Source organism: Chelonoidis abingdonii, chromosome 26 (assembly GCF_003597395.2).
Source record: "Chelonoidis abingdonii isolate Lonesome George chromosome 26, CheloAbing_2.0, whole genome shotgun sequence".
Lineage (NCBI taxonomy): Eukaryota > Metazoa > Chordata > Testudines > Testudinidae > Chelonoidis > Chelonoidis abingdonii.
Genome location: NC_133794.1, coordinates 433,939 through 451,344, shown reverse-complemented (window position 1 = coordinate 451,344; position 17,406 = coordinate 433,939). Strand labels below are relative to the sequence as shown.

Sequence of the window (17,406 nt, the reverse complement as noted above, 5' to 3'; positions counted from 1 at the left end):
TTGCCTAACCTGAGGCCTTAAAGGGGCCTGATTGTCAGAGGGTGACTGCTCAGCATGTTTGAAAATCAAGGCCCTTTTAAGGGGTCTCAAATCATGAAACACTTTTAAAAACTTTAGCCCTGCAGATGTTGACCTGATGTAATTGTCCTGCCTCTCTTTCTGTTGCTAGATGTTACCTTTAAATGCCAGACTGAGACTCGACAGATAAAAGAGCAGTTGGAGAGGTGCAAAGATGTCTTTCTGTGTGTACGTGGAAGGAGTTTATTTGGGTTTTTGAGGGTTTTCACAAAGAGTACACAGAAAACTTGGAGCCTGAGGATTCTCTGTCCATCCAGGGTTTATCACTGATTTCAGTGGGAGCAAAATCAGTCCAACACAAAGTGCTTTTGAGAACTCAACCCTATCATGGTGTGTGACACCTCCACAGTACATCAGAGTTCTGCAGTTAAGGCACCAGCCAGAGATACAGGAAGTCAGAGTTTGGTTCCCATCTCTGCCCCAGACTCACTGTGTGACTTCGGGCAATTTGCTCAGTCACTCTGCGCATCAGTTCCCCACTTGTAGAAGGAGGATAATAATCCTTACAAACCCCAGTGAGGAAAGGAAGGAGAAATTCATTAATATTCACGAAAGCTTCAATACTATATGAAATATCAGCGTATCTGTGGGCTTCAGCGCACTTAGCCTGAACATTTCTTAATTTGTGGGCATTCCAGTGGGACAGCCAGCCAGCCATAGGTCAAAGCAAGATCACTCTGCGGAACCATTAACCTTAATTTTGGGTGGTGTTTCCATGCTTGCAGAAATAACCCATTTCCTCTGATTGCTCTGCAGGGCAGCAACAGTGAATTTTGCTCCTTCATGAATTCAACCATAGAGAATTTGGAGACCATGTGTGCAGAGGACAGAGCAGTATCGCTGGAGGTCAGAGGTTCTGCCCCTATGTGTGTGGGCGCTCTATGGCCAAATGCCCTGAGCACAGAAATAGCAGTCGCACTTTGGGGGGAACTGTAGCTGCTCTTCAGAAAATGGGTGTGTGTGTGTGCACATGTGCATGCTCTCTAGCTTAAGTGGCAAGGGATCTGGGTTCTGTCCCTAATGGTCCTAGGAAGATCCAAATTGCTTCCGGGAGCAACACGGAGAGGACCTAGATGGCTGCTGGTTTGCTGCAATGTTCTTTGCCACCTACGCTGAAGGGACCAGGGATGAGGAGTGAATGACACAGGGTGTTAGCCCGACCCTGGCTCTAGCTTACTGTGGAGTCCTGAGCAAGCTGCAGCAGACTCACTCGCTCTTGAAAATGCTGCAGTCTCTCTGAGTGGGGAAGGTCACTGTGAACTGTTATGGCCATAAGAGGGGTCATTGTTCCCCTGGGAGTGTGAAGAATGTGGCTCATGAACCACTGAAATCCTCCCTCCTTCTCAGGGTGTTTCCTTTCCCAATCCCAGGATGTTGCTCATCCCTTTGGTTCCTTCCTGAATAGCTCCACCCTCAGTGCTGGTGGGAAGGAGAGCAAGGGGGAGGTGGCCTCCACCGTGACGTTCCTCCTGCAGAGTGTGGAATTGGCTGCACTGACAGCTGCTTTGAGGTCTCTGGAGATGAAGACCCAGAATGTGACAACACAGTCTATGGGTGAGGAGGATGGGAGGCTCCCATATTGCTTTGTGGCATCTGTGAGTTAGGGGATTATACTGTTCTCAATACAGAACATCACTGCAGCCTCGCTGTCCCTCTCTCAGGTTTCATAACCCAGCCCTGGGTGGCAGATAAACGAGCCATTAGAAGGCTAGCCATTAGGAGAGAGTAGCCCTCAGCCCCTCCTTCTCTGCCCACGGCCCCACCCCTCCTCTTCTACCCCGTCTCTTCCGCTAGAGCCCAGAGCAACCCGTCCCTCGACCTTGCACTACCCCAGCCCTGGAGTGTTAGGAGGGCAGTGCAGCGGAAGCGCCCTGAGCCCTGGAACACAGGTCAGCCGCAGCATCCCCAAGTCAACCCCAGTGCTGGGTGGATGAGCAGGTGGTGTCATGCGGCCCCTTGTGAGCACCAGCCCCAGCCTGCCTGCTCCAGCCTGCCTGCCCCAGCTTCTCAGCCATGGAAAGGCGGGAAGGGAACTGGAAGCAGGCAGGAGGAGGCGTGGGGGCGGACCATGGGTGGGGCCAAGCCAGGCTGTTTGGGGAGGCACAGTTGCCTTCTGCCTCTTGGCACAGTGGCATTTTCATGGGGACACAGGGATGATGGATCATAGGTCAGCCAGAGGGGCTCAGGGAAACACAGAGAAATGGAGGTGAGGAGAAAGGGGGAGGGCTGGTGTGATTCACAGAGAGTGGAGCTCCAAACCTGCCTTGCCCTTGCAGCAAGAGGCTTTGCCATTTCCCTCCCTAACTATCGAGATGCTCCTCGTTGTCCCGGCTGCAGATTCCTGTGATAAGGTCTTCAAGCTGAGAGCTCAGGAGCAGGCAATGGACATTCAGTGTAATATAGTCACCAGAGCACCCACAGAAGGTACCATCCTGGTGCTTCCCAGGCACTCACCCCTGTAACTAGACACCAAACCCCAGCCCTAGTTCTCCCCTTCCCCACGCCTCAGTCTGGCTTGCTCACCTCTGTTATCCTGACACTAGTGTGGACCTTGTTGGCTAAGTCAGTGTTTCTCAGGCGATTGAGCTGTGCTTCATTCCTGGTTGTCCCTCAGCATGAAAACTGAGCAGGGAGGAGAGAGAAGCTTTGACAGGCATGTGAATTGGTCCAGAGACTGGAAAGTTCAGAGAGCAATTGGCCCAACATATGATGTCCTGATGATGAGCCAGCTAGACCCCAGGTTGACATGTGTGACTTCCTGGCATGGAACCAGGATAATATTTACCAATTTTCCTCTGATTTTCAGGCTAGTATGACCTAATTGGGACTGGTTCTTAATTCTTTATCACCAGAGAAAGCTCCTCACTAACCAACCCCTCTGCGTCTCCTAACCAAGAAAAACTATGGCTTCACCTCAGTGCCTTTCACCTAGGGCTGTCTACCTAGCTGGATAATTTGCAGTGTGGGGGTAAGATTTCTAAAGAGCGCTAACGTACTGTGCATTAATTGGTCTTTATAGACCCTACTAGTGTGCACTAAAGGTTCTCTAGTGTGCTTGAATGTACATTAGTGCATTTTAGGAATCACACTCCCATAGTGCAAACCAGATGTTTCCAACATAGAAGGGCTTCTGTGGAAGAAGAAGGAGAAGGCAACATACTCCAGTGGTTAAAGCTCAAACTGCTAGCCAGGATTCCTGGTTTCTTTTCCCAGCTCTGCCCCAAACTCACTGTGACCTTTGGCACCTGGCTTGCTCTTTCTTTGTCTCAGTGTCCCTGTCTCTATGATGAGGCATCATTTCATGTTTTCAGATTCTGTGGCTGTTGCTTTTATTTCTTACTCCACCCTGGACTCCATCATTAACAAGAGATTTCTCAATGAGGGAGATCTAACGGCTGATGAGAAATTGAGGAATTTTCACCTGAATTCCAGGGTGGTGAGTGGGGCTGTCAGCAATGGGAGCCTCATGAACATCTCCAAACCTGTGAACTTCACCCTGCACCATAGACAGGTGAGTGTTGATCCTTTTACTTTGCTCTGTGCCAGGGGCTCCAGCTGGCCACTTAAAAGGTGTGTCTTGTGCAGGACATTTGAGTTCTGTTGCCTTTCTGGACTGAGAAACAGTTATCTAAGAAAGACAGGGAGCTTCTTCAGTCCTGACACGGGGGCTGTTTTGGTGGAGGACGTCACATAAGGTTCACACCAGGCCCGACTGGGTTATGACTCATCATGTAAAATGCTCAGGAGTAACATCTGTGCCTGGCTCATCCCTTAGAGCAGGAACAACTGGAAGGCAACTCCCTATAGCAGTGGTCCCCCCCCGCTTACCGTATCCAGGCCCCTCCCTCTGAAACGGGGCCAGGAGCAGGGCCGCGGCTCAGGGACAGGGGGAAAGGACTGGGCTGGGTCTGGGCCTGGGAGCAGGGCCAGAGCCATGGCTGGTAGGCAAGGCTGGGGGTGGGAGCGGACAAGCAGCTGCGCTGCAGTGGTGGCCATCAGCTGAACCCATGGTCAGCTGTGGATCTGCTACCAGCCCTCCCCCCTCTGCCCCCCAGCTGGGCCCTATGCCGGGAGTGGAGCCACAGGGGGCTAGGGCTGGGAGTGGAGCCATGCTGAGGTTGGGGACAGTGCCAGGCATGGGTCTGGAAATCGGGGATGAGGCTACTGGTGGGACCAGAGCAGAGCTCAGAATGGGGAGGGGTTGGGTGATTCTCCCTCTCCGCCCCCCTTTGAGGCTGACCCAGGACTTGCCGTGTCCCTCAGAAGGTTCCTTTATGTCCCCCTAGGATGGTGCACCCCACAGTTTGGGGTCTTCTGCCCCATAGATAGCAGAGTTCAGGGGAATAGCATGAGATGGTGCCTTCTTTGATAAAGTAATGAACTCGCTAGAGTACATGTGGGTATTTGTGGGCTGGTGTGTGAATGCCTTTTAATGGCTCAAATTGGAACAGCACAATTGTGTGTCATAGACCCTACACAACTCAGAGTTAAGGGAATTACCACTTTAGATCTGGGATCGGAGGCTTGTGCTATTGGAGCTAGAGGATCTCATTTGTATTTCCACTGCCAATGGGAAGTCCCAAATAGCTGTTACGTGTAGCACAATGAGAGCCATGAAGCCATTGGTGATTTCAGGTTTATTAGTGTCTATTAGAGATGTGTGGCAAAAGAAACAGGGTTCTCCCCATGATCCAGTGAGGATGATGAGGGGTGTTTTTCTTTCCAGGCAAAGAAAGAGGAGGAAGAGACTCGCTGCGTTCACTGGAAATTCTTCGCTAGGAAAGGCACCTAGTCTCCAGACAGCTGCACTGCTCTGCATACGAACAGCACTCACACCATCTGCCGCTGTAACCATCTCTCCAGCTTCGCACTTCTTATGGGTCTCACCGGAGTGGGGGTATCTCACTGTCAGATTCAGATCAAAGGGCTGGACTCTAAGCTCCTGACTCCGGCAAAATCAGTGGGAATTTTGCTGAATGAACGCTGAGTTGGAACCTCAGGGTATAATCTGGGGTAATACAGGATGGGTCAGGGTCAAGGGGGCTGGGCTGGGGTTGTGATCTAAGGTGCTTAGAGTAGCCCACACTGACAATGCCAAGGTCAGGGCAGGCTGCAAAAAGGAGAGCAGATTCCCCCAGAACTGGTGGTTAACACTGTAGTTAAAATCACCAAACAGTCACAATCTGTGCCCTGGATCCCCCACACTGGTTATCAAGAAGCTGAAAAAAAGAACTCACACAGCCCCCTTGATTGCATTCCAGTCTCTGGCTCCCAATCAGCAGATAGGTCCAGTAAAGTGAGAAGTTATTTAAAGTTAGTTAAAACTCTAGTCACTTAACAAAATGTTCTTCTGATCCCCAAAGGGCAGTCACATTGCCAGGGCAATATTAGTTTGGATCTTACCCAAAATACACACTGCCAGCCAGTCCTTTAGTACAGGGGCTGGCACCCTGCGGCATGCGTGCCAAAGGCGGCACGTGCGTCAATTTTTACTGGCATGCTGCTGTCAGCCAGGTTTCCGGCCGCTGGCCCCGCTCAGTCTGCTACTGGCCTGGGTGAACGGAACTCCCGGCCAGCAGCAGTCTGAGTGGGGCCGACAGCCGGGTCCCCGGCTGGCAAGGAGCCAGCGGATGGAACTCCAGACCAGCAGCAGGCTGAGCTGCTCAGCCCGCTGCTGGTCTGGGGTTCTGGCCGCCAGCTCCTTCCCAGCCGGCGTCTCGGCCCCTGGCCCCGATCAGCCTGCTGCTGGCCTGGGTGAACGAAACCTCCTGCTGGCAGTGGGCTGAGCGGGGCCAGTGGCAGGGATCCAGGCTGGCAGGAGCCGGCAGAACCCCAGACCATCAGCGGTTGAGCCGCTGCCAGTCTGGGGTTCTATCCGCCACCCTGCTCAGCCTGCTACAGTCTGGGGTCTCGGACCCTGGTCCCACTCAGCACGCTGCCTACCTGGGTGAATGGAAGCCCCTGCTGGCAGTGGACTGAGCGAGACTGGTGGCCAGGACCCCATCAGAACCCCAGACTGCAGCGGTTGAGCCGCTGCCAGTCTGGGGTCCTGTCTGCCACCCCACTCAGCCCACTGACTGTCTGGGGTTTGGGCCGCAGGCCCCTTGCCAGCTGGGGTCTCGGCTCCCAGCCCTGCTCAGCCTGCTGCCAGCCTGAGATACTTCTAGACTTACAGAGAGAGACCTAAAATGTTAAAATGTATTACTGGCACACGAAACCTTAAATTAGAGTGAATAAATGAAGCTTTGGCATAGTACTTCTGAAAGATTGCTGACCCCTGCTTTAGTATCTAAAACTAAAGGTTTTATTATAAATGAAAAGAAAAGAAAGAGAAGAGAGTTGTTAAATGATCAAAGTAATCCGATACATATGACTTCAAGGTCCATGTATCAGGCTCTTAGTAGCCTTGGTAAGTTTGCCGGCATGTAAAGTCCTTCTGGAACATACCCACAGCTTAGCTGTGTCTATCAGACCTTTGTTTAAAGCTTCAGTTTGTAGAGAAATTACTCCAGAGGTGAGAAGCAGGGTTAAAGACAAAATGGAGGTGATGCAGCTGCCTTTTTCTATCCTTTCCTATGTGGCTTGTACTTCCTCTGTCCCAAAAACAAGCTCACAGCACATGGGCATGGAAAGGTTCTTGCAGTCCCCTGTCCATAGGATTGTCCCTACATATCCTGCTGACTCATGAGCATAGCCCCTGGCTTCTCTCAGTGGGTTCATTGTAGGGTTCAGCAGTTCTCAAATTTTAGTGACTTAAGGACCCACATTTTCAATGGTGGCTCCAGGAACCAGTGCTGCAAGCGGGTGCCTGGGGCAGCAAGCCGCAAGGGGCAGCCTGGTGGTCCCTGTGAGGGCTGCACTCAGGCAGCCTTTGGCGGCATGCCTGTGGGAGGTCCGCCAGTCCCGTGGATTTAGTGGCAATTCGGCGGTGGGTACCCTGAAGCGACGGGACCGGCGGACCTACCGCAGGCACACCACTGAAGGCAGCCTGCCTGCCATGCTTGAGGCGGCAAAAAAGCAAGAGCCACCCCTGCTCATTTTGATTTAAAAATTTTTTCAGACCCTCAAGCCCAAGGCCCGACCCCCATTCCATCCATTTCCCCAAGACCCCTCCCCACCTCTTCCTGTCCCAGCTTCACCCTTGCTCCTCTTCCCTGCCTCTCTCTTCCCCCTACCCTGAGCACCCCCCATCCCCGCCCCTCACTCTCCTTCCCCCTCCCAGCACTTCCTGCAAGCCACTAAACAGCACGCAGAAGACACTGGGAGGGAGGTGGAGGACTTGGTTGGGGGGCTTGCAGACCCCCTGGAATGCCCTTGCAGACCCCAGTTTGAGAAACGCTGGTATAGCTGATTACCCTTGATGGACCATCAAACAGACTAGATAGTGCTGATGCCAATCTGTCTGGGGGCACCACCCAGAAACACAGCACAGATATATCACACATATTTATAACTCACAATGCAAAGACGATACATACGAATAAACAAGATTAGCACTTAGCAAATCATAACTTTTCTACTGATACTGGGGCATATCTTGTAAGATTCATTGCAATTGTGTAATATTGGTATCCATAATATTATAAATGGTCACCCATATTCCATAGAATCATAGAACTGGAAGGACCTTGAGAGGTCATCCAGTCCAGTGCCCTGCACTCATGGCAGGACTAAGTATTATCTAGAGCATCCCTGACAGGTGTTTGTCCAACCTGCTCTTAAAATTGCCAATGATGGAGATTGCACAACCACCCTAGGCAATTTATTCCAGAGTTTAATCACTCTGACAGTTAGGAAGTTTTTTCCTAATGTCCAACGTAAACTGCCCTTGCTACAGTTTTAGCCCATTGCTAAGAAGAACAATTTTTCTCTTTCCTCCTTGTAACAACTTTTGTGTATTTGAGAACTGTTCTCATGTCCCCACTCAGTCTTCTCTTCTCCAGACTAAACAAACCCAATTTTTTCAATCTTCCCTCATAGGTCATGTTTTCTGGATCTTTAATCATTTTTGTTGCTTTTCTCTGGACTTTCTCCTATTTGTCCACATCTTTCCTGAAATGTGGCTCCCAGAACTGGACACAATTTTCCAGTTGAGGCCTAATCAGCATGGAGTAGAGCGAAGAATTACTTCTCCTGTCTTGCTTACAATAATCCTACTAATACGTCCCAGAATTATGTTTGCTTTTTTTGCAACAGAGTTACACTGTTGACTCAAATTTAGCTTGTGATCCACTCATAGCCATCCTTAGGTATATGCAGCTGCGTAGGGCACCTGAAAATTTGGGGCACCACTGGATCTCTGTGTCTGCCCCACCTCTTCCTATCCCTGTTCTTACTCTTCCTGCAGGCTCCCACCGCTAGCTGCTGCAGCCAGGTGTCTCCTACTCTGGAGGGGATCTAGTAACTTAAAAGTGAAAAAGTCTCCAGCCTGCCAGACATATTAGCACAACATTGAAACCGTTAAAGAGCCATTCAAGTGGTAATGAACCCATTTAACAGGCATTTGCCAACCCCTAGGTTAGGTATATGCTGTCAGGTTCCGAATTTACTGACGAAAACAAGTTGTGCATGACTGTAATATTTACTTAGAACATGTCAGTCTACAGGATCTTAGTTTAAAATTTGCTTTAAAATATTTCCTTAGCAGATTGCTGAAGATTATAAAATCACATCTCTAAAAAATCCTTGCAGAGATTTTTAGATCCACAACGTGAGTCTTCAACTTTAGCTCTAAATGCTTGGATCTTCAGACACTGAGTTTTTTAAATAAATCATTCAAAAGACCCCCCCCCCTTATCTACAACACACATTTTAATTTTAATTACTATAATACAAAAAACTTACTTCCACAGTCTTCCTGTCCTTTCTGTCCATCCTTTTTTCCCTTCACCTCCTCCCCCACTGAAGAGAGGCTAGCCCTTAAAGGGACAACACCCCTTTCCTTCCAGATAGCTGGACAAATGAGTTTCCCTTTCTTTACTTCTTATGATTTGATGAGCTCGTTTTAAGGGAACCCTCCAGCAAAATCAGTATCTTAGTAAGATATAAAATCCTTTGTTATGCTTAAAATCTTTGGAAACATATTTTTTAAAGTTGATGAAATGTCTGTTATGGAGATCACACAAAGTAAATGTGTTCCCTTTTTCTAAAAGCAATGAACATTTTTATGAACACACTAAACCTCTGTGACTGATTAATTTAAACTAATGTCTTTGTTTCAGTGAGTTAAATATGTAGTAATCTGGAAAGGTTACTTTAAGAAGGCTTAAGAGTACATTTAAAATATAAAATCAGCTTAGAAATACTGATTAAGAAAATGTAAAACAAAGAAGAGCTGCATCACGTATTCCATAATATTTAAAGTTGTATTCAGCAGGACAGCTGACTTGCCCTTACTATAAGGCTTTTGCAAATAAATCTTTGACACACTTCAGGGTATATCAAAATACCTGTGACTGACATTTTTTATTCCTAAATTTAGTGCTTTTAATGAGGTACCTTCTGCATGTCCTGTCTTCACCTTCTGGCATGCAGTGGAAAACATGCTCCATTTTCTTTTGAAAAAAACCACTCTTCTGCAATTTCTTTCTAATGTCATTTGCTTCATTTGGGTTTAGGGTTTTGGCTGGAAGAGGGTGAGCAGGGAGGGATGGTGCCTGGACAGAGTGGGGGCAGGGGCTGGGGCAGAGCAGGGGTGGAGTATGGGCGGGGCCACAGGCAGAAGAGGTGCACTGGGGAGCTGGCCTCCCCGAGCAGCAGCTTCATCCAACGCCCAAGACAGCAGGGAGGCTCCCACATACTCTGCACATATGGCAGTGTCCTTAGGTAGGAGCCATATTTACAGAGCTGAATGCGCCAGTGCCATGCTGTGACAGGTTCGGTCACAAAGACCCCCTTGGGACTGTCACCTGAATTGCTGAGATTACCTCTGAGACCATTTTCCCTGCCAGCTTAGGACTCCAGAACACTGCCTTGTTGAGTCAGACATGCTAATTAGCTGCAACACAGACTCAGGGTCTGAACCACGCCCCCAAAACTGCAGGCTTTAACTGAAAACCCCTCAGCAGGTCACCTATCTCCAGCACCCAGTTCCCAATGGGATCCAAATGCCAAATAAATCCACTTTACTCTGTATAAAGTTTATACAGGGTAAACTCATAAATTGTCTGCGCTCTATAACACTAATAGAGAGATGCACGGCTGTTCGCTCCCCCAGGTATGAATCACTTACTCTGAGTTTAGCAATAAACAAAAGTGATTTTATTAAGTATAAAAAGTAGGATTTAAGTGGTTCCAAGTCATAACAGACAGAACAAAGTAAGTTACCAAGCAAAATAAAACAACATGTAAATCTAAGCCTAATACATTAAGAAACTGTTTACAGGTAAAATCTCACCCTCAGAGATGTTCTAATAAGCTTCTTTCACAGACTAAGCTCCTCCTCATCTGGGGCCAATCCTTTCCCCTGGTACAGTCCTTGTTAGTTCCAGCAGGCATCTTAGGTGAAAAGCAGGGGCTTTCTCATGACTGAGACCCCCCCGCCTTGTTCTGCTCCACCCACCTTAGTTTTGGCACAAGGCAGAAATCCTTTATCTCTTTGGGTCTCCACTCCTTCTTCTAAATGGGAAAGTACCAGATTTAAGATGGATTCCAGTATCATGTGACATGGTCACATATCCTGTGTAGACTAGCCCTGACTAAAGTCAATATATACCACATCTACCGCTTTCCCCCACATCCACAAGGCTTGTTACCCTGTCAAAGAAACCTATTAGGCTGGCTTGGCACGATTTGTTCTTGACAAATCCATGCTGACTATTATTTATCACCTTATTATCTCGTAGGTGTTTGTAAATTGGTTGCTTAATTATCTGCTCCATTATCTTTCCCGGGACAGAAGTTAAGCTGACTGGTCTGTAATTCCCCAGGGTGTCCTTACTTCCCTTTATTTACTATATAGTGTCCCAGGGCTTACTGGTGAGTCTCCCTTTGCTGTGTTACAGGAGAGTTACACACTGACCATCGTCACCCACGTGGGACTGACCCTCTCCCTGCTATGCCTCCTGCTCGCCATCCTCACCTTCCTCCTGTGCCACTCCATCCGCAATGTCAGCATCTCCCTTCACCTGCAGCTCTGCCTCTGCCTCTTCCTGGCCGACCTGCTCTTCCTCACCACAGTGAAGCGCACGGGCATTTGGGTCTGTTATCCACTTTTATTCTTGGTTGAAAATTGAGCTGTGTCCAGATCCTCTGTCGGCATTTCTAAAGCTCCCCTCACCCCAGCAACTTTTTATACCCTCAGCTGGATGGTAATATTTATTCCGTGTTCTTTAGTCGTGCAGAAGTAATTATTCATTCCTCTCCAAAAGAAATCTCTATGGGTGAAACCAGTCCTTCCCTTTTCCTCGTGGGCCCCATCCTTCATCATTCAGACAAAGGAACTTTGATTTCCAGAGTCACAGTCCCCTGCCTGTCCTCTCTGCCCCCAGACTAATGGGCAGATGCAGGGCACCTGTACCCTGAAGCAGATATGGAGAAGAGAACCTACACTCTCCAGGTCTCTCCTCGTTATGAGGACCATGAACTTGTTTATGACCCTGCTCCCTTTCCTAGGATTCCTCACAGTATCCAACTCTTTTCTGAGTGGAGATCAGGACTGGGCTGGACTCTGAATGATTGAAAGGGCCAACCAGCTTGCCCTTAGACAAGCCCCCGTAGACTGAAGAATGTATTGTCTCTGGGAGAGCGTCATAACTAGAGAGAAGTGTTAATGAAAAGTCCTATGTGATCCTCACAAAAGTCGCCCCACCTCCAAATTCAGTAATTCCCTTCTCAGAAGCAGTGTCCCAGAGCTCTGTCTCTTTACCTGTAAGGGGTTAAGAAGCTCAAATAAACTGGTTAGCACCTAACCAGAAGGACCAATAAGGAAAGAAGATATTTTCAAATCAGGGGGGAAGGGAAGGTTTTGTTTGTGCTCTTTGATTGTTCCCTCTCTGGATGGAGAGAGAGACCACGCAGGTAAAACATCTCCTGAAAACATACATGAAATGATCCATCCAAGATTACAAAAATTGTTAATACGGGCTAGCATGTGTGTTAGATTATCTTTTGTTTTAGCTCGTGAATTTTCCCTATGCTAAGAGGTAGTTTTGTTCCCATTTTTGTAACTGTGAAACTGAGCCAGAGGGGAATCTTCTGCGTTTTAAATCTTTTAAGGCTTAGGGGCTCTTTCTTGCAAGTCCCCACATCTATACCTCAGAGTTCAGAGTGTGTATGGGGGAACCCTGATGTGGTGGCAAAGCACTGGGATCATTTTGAATCAGAAACACAGACCTGAGGATTTTAAAAGGACACATTTTTTCTTTTGGCTGCTTGAAAACCAGGGAGTTTTTTTTTTGTTTTGTTTTAAAGGACACCTTTTTTTTTTTTTAAGCTGAGAGCAGCTGGAGGTTTTTTTTCTTTGCCTGAGGGCAGAGTAGTTAAGTTACAGTGAGGGAATTCCCAAGCTGTTTTTTTTTTTCTAGCTTTCAGGCTAGGCAAGGCTAAGGGCAGGAAGGTTAGCAAAGATGATGGAAAGTGAGGTCCAGAAGAAATTGAAATTAGCCAGATTGGAAGCTGAAGAAAAACAGAAGGACTGTGAATGACAAATGAATTTAAAGCACTTGGAGTTGCAAGTGGAGGAAAAGAAAGAGGCAAAATGCTTGGAAATGGAGGCAAAACTCTTGGAGATGGATTCAAAGTGCTTGGAGATGGAAATGGAGGCAAAACGCTTGGAGGCAGAGGTGAAAGGCTTGGAGACGGAGTTAGAGTTGAAGCGCTTTGAGCTGGAAAGGGCCAAGCTGGGTCTACCAGTTAACTCTAACAGTCCTTCACCAGGGGACCACTCCCCGTTCCAAGAAATTCCCCACCTACAAGGTAGGCGATGATACAGAGGCCTTTTTAGGAAATTTAAAAAGAGCCTTCCTTGGCTACAGCATCTCTGTAGACCAGTATATAGTGGAGCTGAGGCCGCAGCTCAGTAGACCCTTAGCAGAAGTGGCAGCTGAAATGCCTAAAGAAAACATGAACACCTATGAACTTTTTTTAAAAAAAGGCCAGAATTAGAATGGGGCTAACACCCAAGCATGCCCATCAGCAGTTCAGAGCCGACATGCCTACCACATTTTAAAACATGGGAATATCAGGAGCAAGTGTTAAATCTCTGGAAGATCTGTCTCTCCTAACACAATGGAGCAGTTCTTAGAGGGTGTTCCCGAACAGATAGAAAGGTACATCCTAGATGGGAAGCCCAATATTGTAATCGAGGTGGAGGAAATTGGGACCAAATGGGTGGACGTGGCGGAAAAGAAAAGAGCTAGTAGCAGCTGGAGCGGATATCAGAAGGAGCAACCTGAGACAACTCCCTACCACCGGGGGCAGTCCAAGGCCCCACCTACACCCCAAGGAAAATCCCAAACACCTTATCGTCCCATCACAGTAGTCTCCAGCAACCCACCTCACCTCAGTGACCAGTCAACTGGGTGATGTTTTAAATGTAACAAGGTGGGGGCATGTGAAGGCCAACTGCCCCAAAAACCCCAACAGACTGCAGTTCATTACACTAAACTCACACCAAAGGTCCTCAGGCCCAGATGCTTCCCAGATACCCTCAGAGCAAAGGAAAACTGTGAGTGTGCGCAGAAAGAGGGTTATCGTGTGGAGGGACACTGGAGCACAGGTGTCAGCTATCCACCAATCCTTAGTGGACCCCAAATTCATCAACCCAGAGGCCCAAGTGATGATTCAACCCTTCAAGTCTTAAGTTTCTGATGCCAGGTCTGGCCTATGCTGAAGGACAAGGGCTTTGTGGGTAAGGTACAGGACTGGGACTCAGGAGATCTGGGTCAGTTCCTGGCTCTGCTGTTGATTCTGGGTGCCTTAGGCAGATCCTGTAATCTCTCTGAACCTCAGTTTCTGCTTCAGCAAAGCATGGGTAATCATCCTTCCTCTATTTGGTTTGCAAATGCTGAAGGAGAAGAAGTGTCTGTGACTCGGTCTTTGGAAGGGCCTGGCACAATAGACAGCTGATCTTGGCTGGTGTTTGTAGGCACTGCTGTAATACAAATACCAAAGCTTTTAGTCTAGATGTTTCCATAGTGTTGGTAGAAACACTGAGCAAAACACCCAACAAATGAACGATCAGTTCAAAGGTACCTGCAGAGAGAAGTTCCTGCACCTCTCTATGACTCCCGCAAACTCAGGGCTGCAGTTAATCAATGCAAAGAGAGGCGCAGACATTAGAGCTTTTACATCAGATCACATTGGGGGAAAAATCCCCTTATCTTCCCAACCGTGAAAGCTGCCCCCTGTCTGCATGCCAGTCCTGTGCTGCCAATAGCTTCGTAAATGCCTGCTGCAAAACTCCTCTCCCTTCCTCCCCATCTCATCCTGCCTTTCTGTCCCTCCATTTACACGCCCCCATCTCCCTTTCCCTGCTTCTATTCCTTTGGTCTGTCACATGACCCTGGACTTCTGCCTCCCTTCGGCTGCTCAGAGTGTTTTACAAGGTGACTGAAGGAATTTAAGGCATACCCCCTGCAAACACAGGGAAGCTGCTGGCCTTGAGCCTGTGTATCAGCACTAGAGAACACCCTGTCTGGGAGGGCGGGAGAAACTAATTCTTACCCCATCCTCCTACCACACCTGCAAGCCATCTTCATAGACCTCTTGATGTGTTTCCATCTACCCCACAGACAGATCTGTTGGCTAAAGACACCTCTGCTTGCTGGGGGAGAACTCACCGTTATATGTGGTTTTGTTCTGTACCCAGGTCCCAACCCTAGTGGAAGGTGGAAGGGATACACCCAGTTTTTCATCCACTGTAATTTCCAGGTCCTTTTCTGCAGAACTGCTGCTTAGCCAGTGAATCCCCAGCCTGTAGCAGTACATAGGATTCTCCCTTCCTAAGTGCAGGACTCTGCACTTATCTTTGTTGAACCTCATCGGATTTCTTTTGGTCCAATCTTCCAATTTGTGTAGGTCACTCTGGACCCTATCCCCACTCTCCAGCATATCTACCACTCCTCCCAGAGTGGTAGATACGCTTATCCCATCTAGGATGTACCTTTCTATCTGTTCGGGAACACTCTCTAAGAACTGCTCCATTGTGTTAGGAGAGACAGATCTTCCAGAGATTTAACACTTGCTCCTGATATTCCCATGTTTTAAAATGTGGTAGGCATGTCGGCTTTGACTTGCTGAGGGTGTCATCTGCAGACTTGCTGAGGGTGCAATTTATCCCATCATCCAGATCATTAATAAAGATGTTGAACAAAAGTGGCCCCTGGGGCACTCGGCTTGATACTGACTGCCAACTAGACGTTGAACTGTTGATCACTACCCATTGAGCCCGACGATCTAGCCAGCTTTCTATCCACCATATATTCCATTCATCCAATCCATATTTCTTTAACTTGCTGGCAAGAATACTGTAGGAGACCGTATCAAAAGCTTTGCTAAAGTCAAGATATACCACATCCACCACTTTCCTCATAGCCACAGAGCCAGTTATCTCATCATAGAAGGCAATCAGGTTGGTCAGGCATGATTTAACCTTGGTGACTCCATGTTGCCTGTTCCTGATCACCTTCCTCTCCTCCAGTTGCTTCAAAATGGATTCCTTGAGGGCCTGCTCCATAATTTTGCCGGGGACTGAAGTGAGGCTGACCGGTCTGTAGTTCCCCAGGTTCTCTTTCTTCCTTTTTTTAAAGGGCACTATATTTGCCTGATTCCAAAAATCAGGGACCTCTCTCAATTGCCATGAATTTTCAAAGATAATGGCCAATGGCTCTGCAATCATATCAACCAACTCCTCAGCACCCTTGGATGCATTGGATCTGGACCCAGGGACTTGTGCATGTCCAGTTTTCTAAACAGTCCTTAACCTGTTCTTCTTAATCTGTTCTTTCACCACTGAGGGCTGCTCACTTCACCTTTGCTCAGCCATCATACTTCTTGAAGTGTGCAATGAATCCACTGGCGCTGCCCATCATTGCTGGTGCCCCATCAGTGGTGATCACAGACAGCTTGTATAGTGGCATACTAATTGATCTTGCATATGATTTGAATAAATTATAGCTGTCCTCACCCTTTATTTGCTCTTTCATAGGCAATATTTTTAGTAACTCTTCTTTTACGGTAAAGTCACTAAATACCATCCTCACCATAATTGCCAACTGCGCTGTATCAGATATATCTGTCAACTCATCAAACTGCAGTGAAAACCAGTCACATATTTCCAAGTCATCCTTTAGCGAGGTTGCATGTTGCTTGAAATTGCGCAACAACTCTGTTGTCTAACTGCAAGTCTTGTATTGCCAACAAAATCTCATGCTTGTTAGGAAATTCTTGAAACAGGCAATCACCACCAGTCAAAAATGCCTCCTTCAACAATTCACCATCTTGAAAGGGTTTTTTCTTCTTTGCAAGCAAATGAGCAATTTTAAAGGAAGCAACAGTAGCACTTTTAGTCGTTACCACTTGTCTAGTGAAAACAGATTGCTGGGCAGACAGGTTTGTTTTGAGTTGATTAATTTTCTTCTTTCTCAACTCAGATTTAAGTGGATGGCTAATGTCAAAAGAGCCGTGATCAGTTTGGAAATGGCGTTCGACATATTTTTTCGGCATTGCAACAGTACCACCGCATAATAGGCAAACACATTTCCCTTTATTTTCAACAAAACAATGGGATTTTTCCCACTCTACATTGAAATAATACGTACGTTGTCTTTTATTTGAACCTCTCATTTTGGGGCAAAATGTTAAAAAAATAATAAATCGCAAAGCATGAGAAAACAGCAGTATCAGTGCAGTGGAAGAATATTCACATACAGGATTGGCTCCAGGCACCAGCAGAGCAAGCATGTGCCTGGGGTGCCACATGCTAAGGGGAGGCATTCCATCCATTCTTGGGGCAGCAGAGTCTGAGCAAGTTTTTTTTTTCTGCTTTGGCAGTTTGGGCATTATTTTGTTTTATTTTGGGGGTTTTGCGCTTTGGCAGTTCGGGTGGCTGCAGTCCAAGCTGCTTTTTTTTTTTTGGCAGTTCTGGGCAGCATGGAGAGAATATGGAGAGAAGCCGTGTCCCCGTGCCTGCCAGCGACAGAGAACACCGGTGCCTGCAGCCCCGGAGGTTTTATATATATATATATATATATATATAAATATATATATATAAAAAAAAAAATTCCCCTCTCACCCCTATGGGTGGTATGTGTCTTCCTCAACCTCGGGTCCTCTACCAGAGGCCTGGGAGTTTGAGGGTTCTGCGCAGTATCTTAGCTGTTCCTAGCA

At 47.7% G+C, this 17,406-nt stretch overlaps 2 protein-coding genes and 1 long non-coding RNA gene across 3 annotated transcripts in view; 2 read left to right on the top strand and 1 right to left on the bottom strand.

Annotated features, from left to right (window-relative positions):
* LOC142045986 (adhesion G protein-coupled receptor E3-like) overlaps positions 1-17,406 on the bottom strand; it is a 197,033-nt gene that overhangs the window by 118,610 nt on the left and 61,017 nt on the right. The gene's annotated exons all lie outside the window — the stretch shown is intronic.
* LOC116824795 (adhesion G protein-coupled receptor E3-like) overlaps positions 1-17,406 on the top strand; it is a 71,204-nt gene that overhangs the window by 2,351 nt on the left and 51,447 nt on the right. The window contains exon 2 of the mRNA XM_075061188.1: positions 170-246. Coding sequence (XP_074917289.1) covers positions 170-246 — 77 coding nt within the window. The remainder of the gene's footprint in view (positions 1-169; positions 247-17,406) is intronic.
* On the top strand, positions 3,394-11,257 carry LOC116824779 (uncharacterized). The gene is made up of 3 exons (XR_012654913.1): positions 3,394-3,589; positions 4,805-4,975; positions 11,082-11,257. It is a non-coding gene; the product is annotated as an uncharacterized LOC116824779 (long non-coding RNA).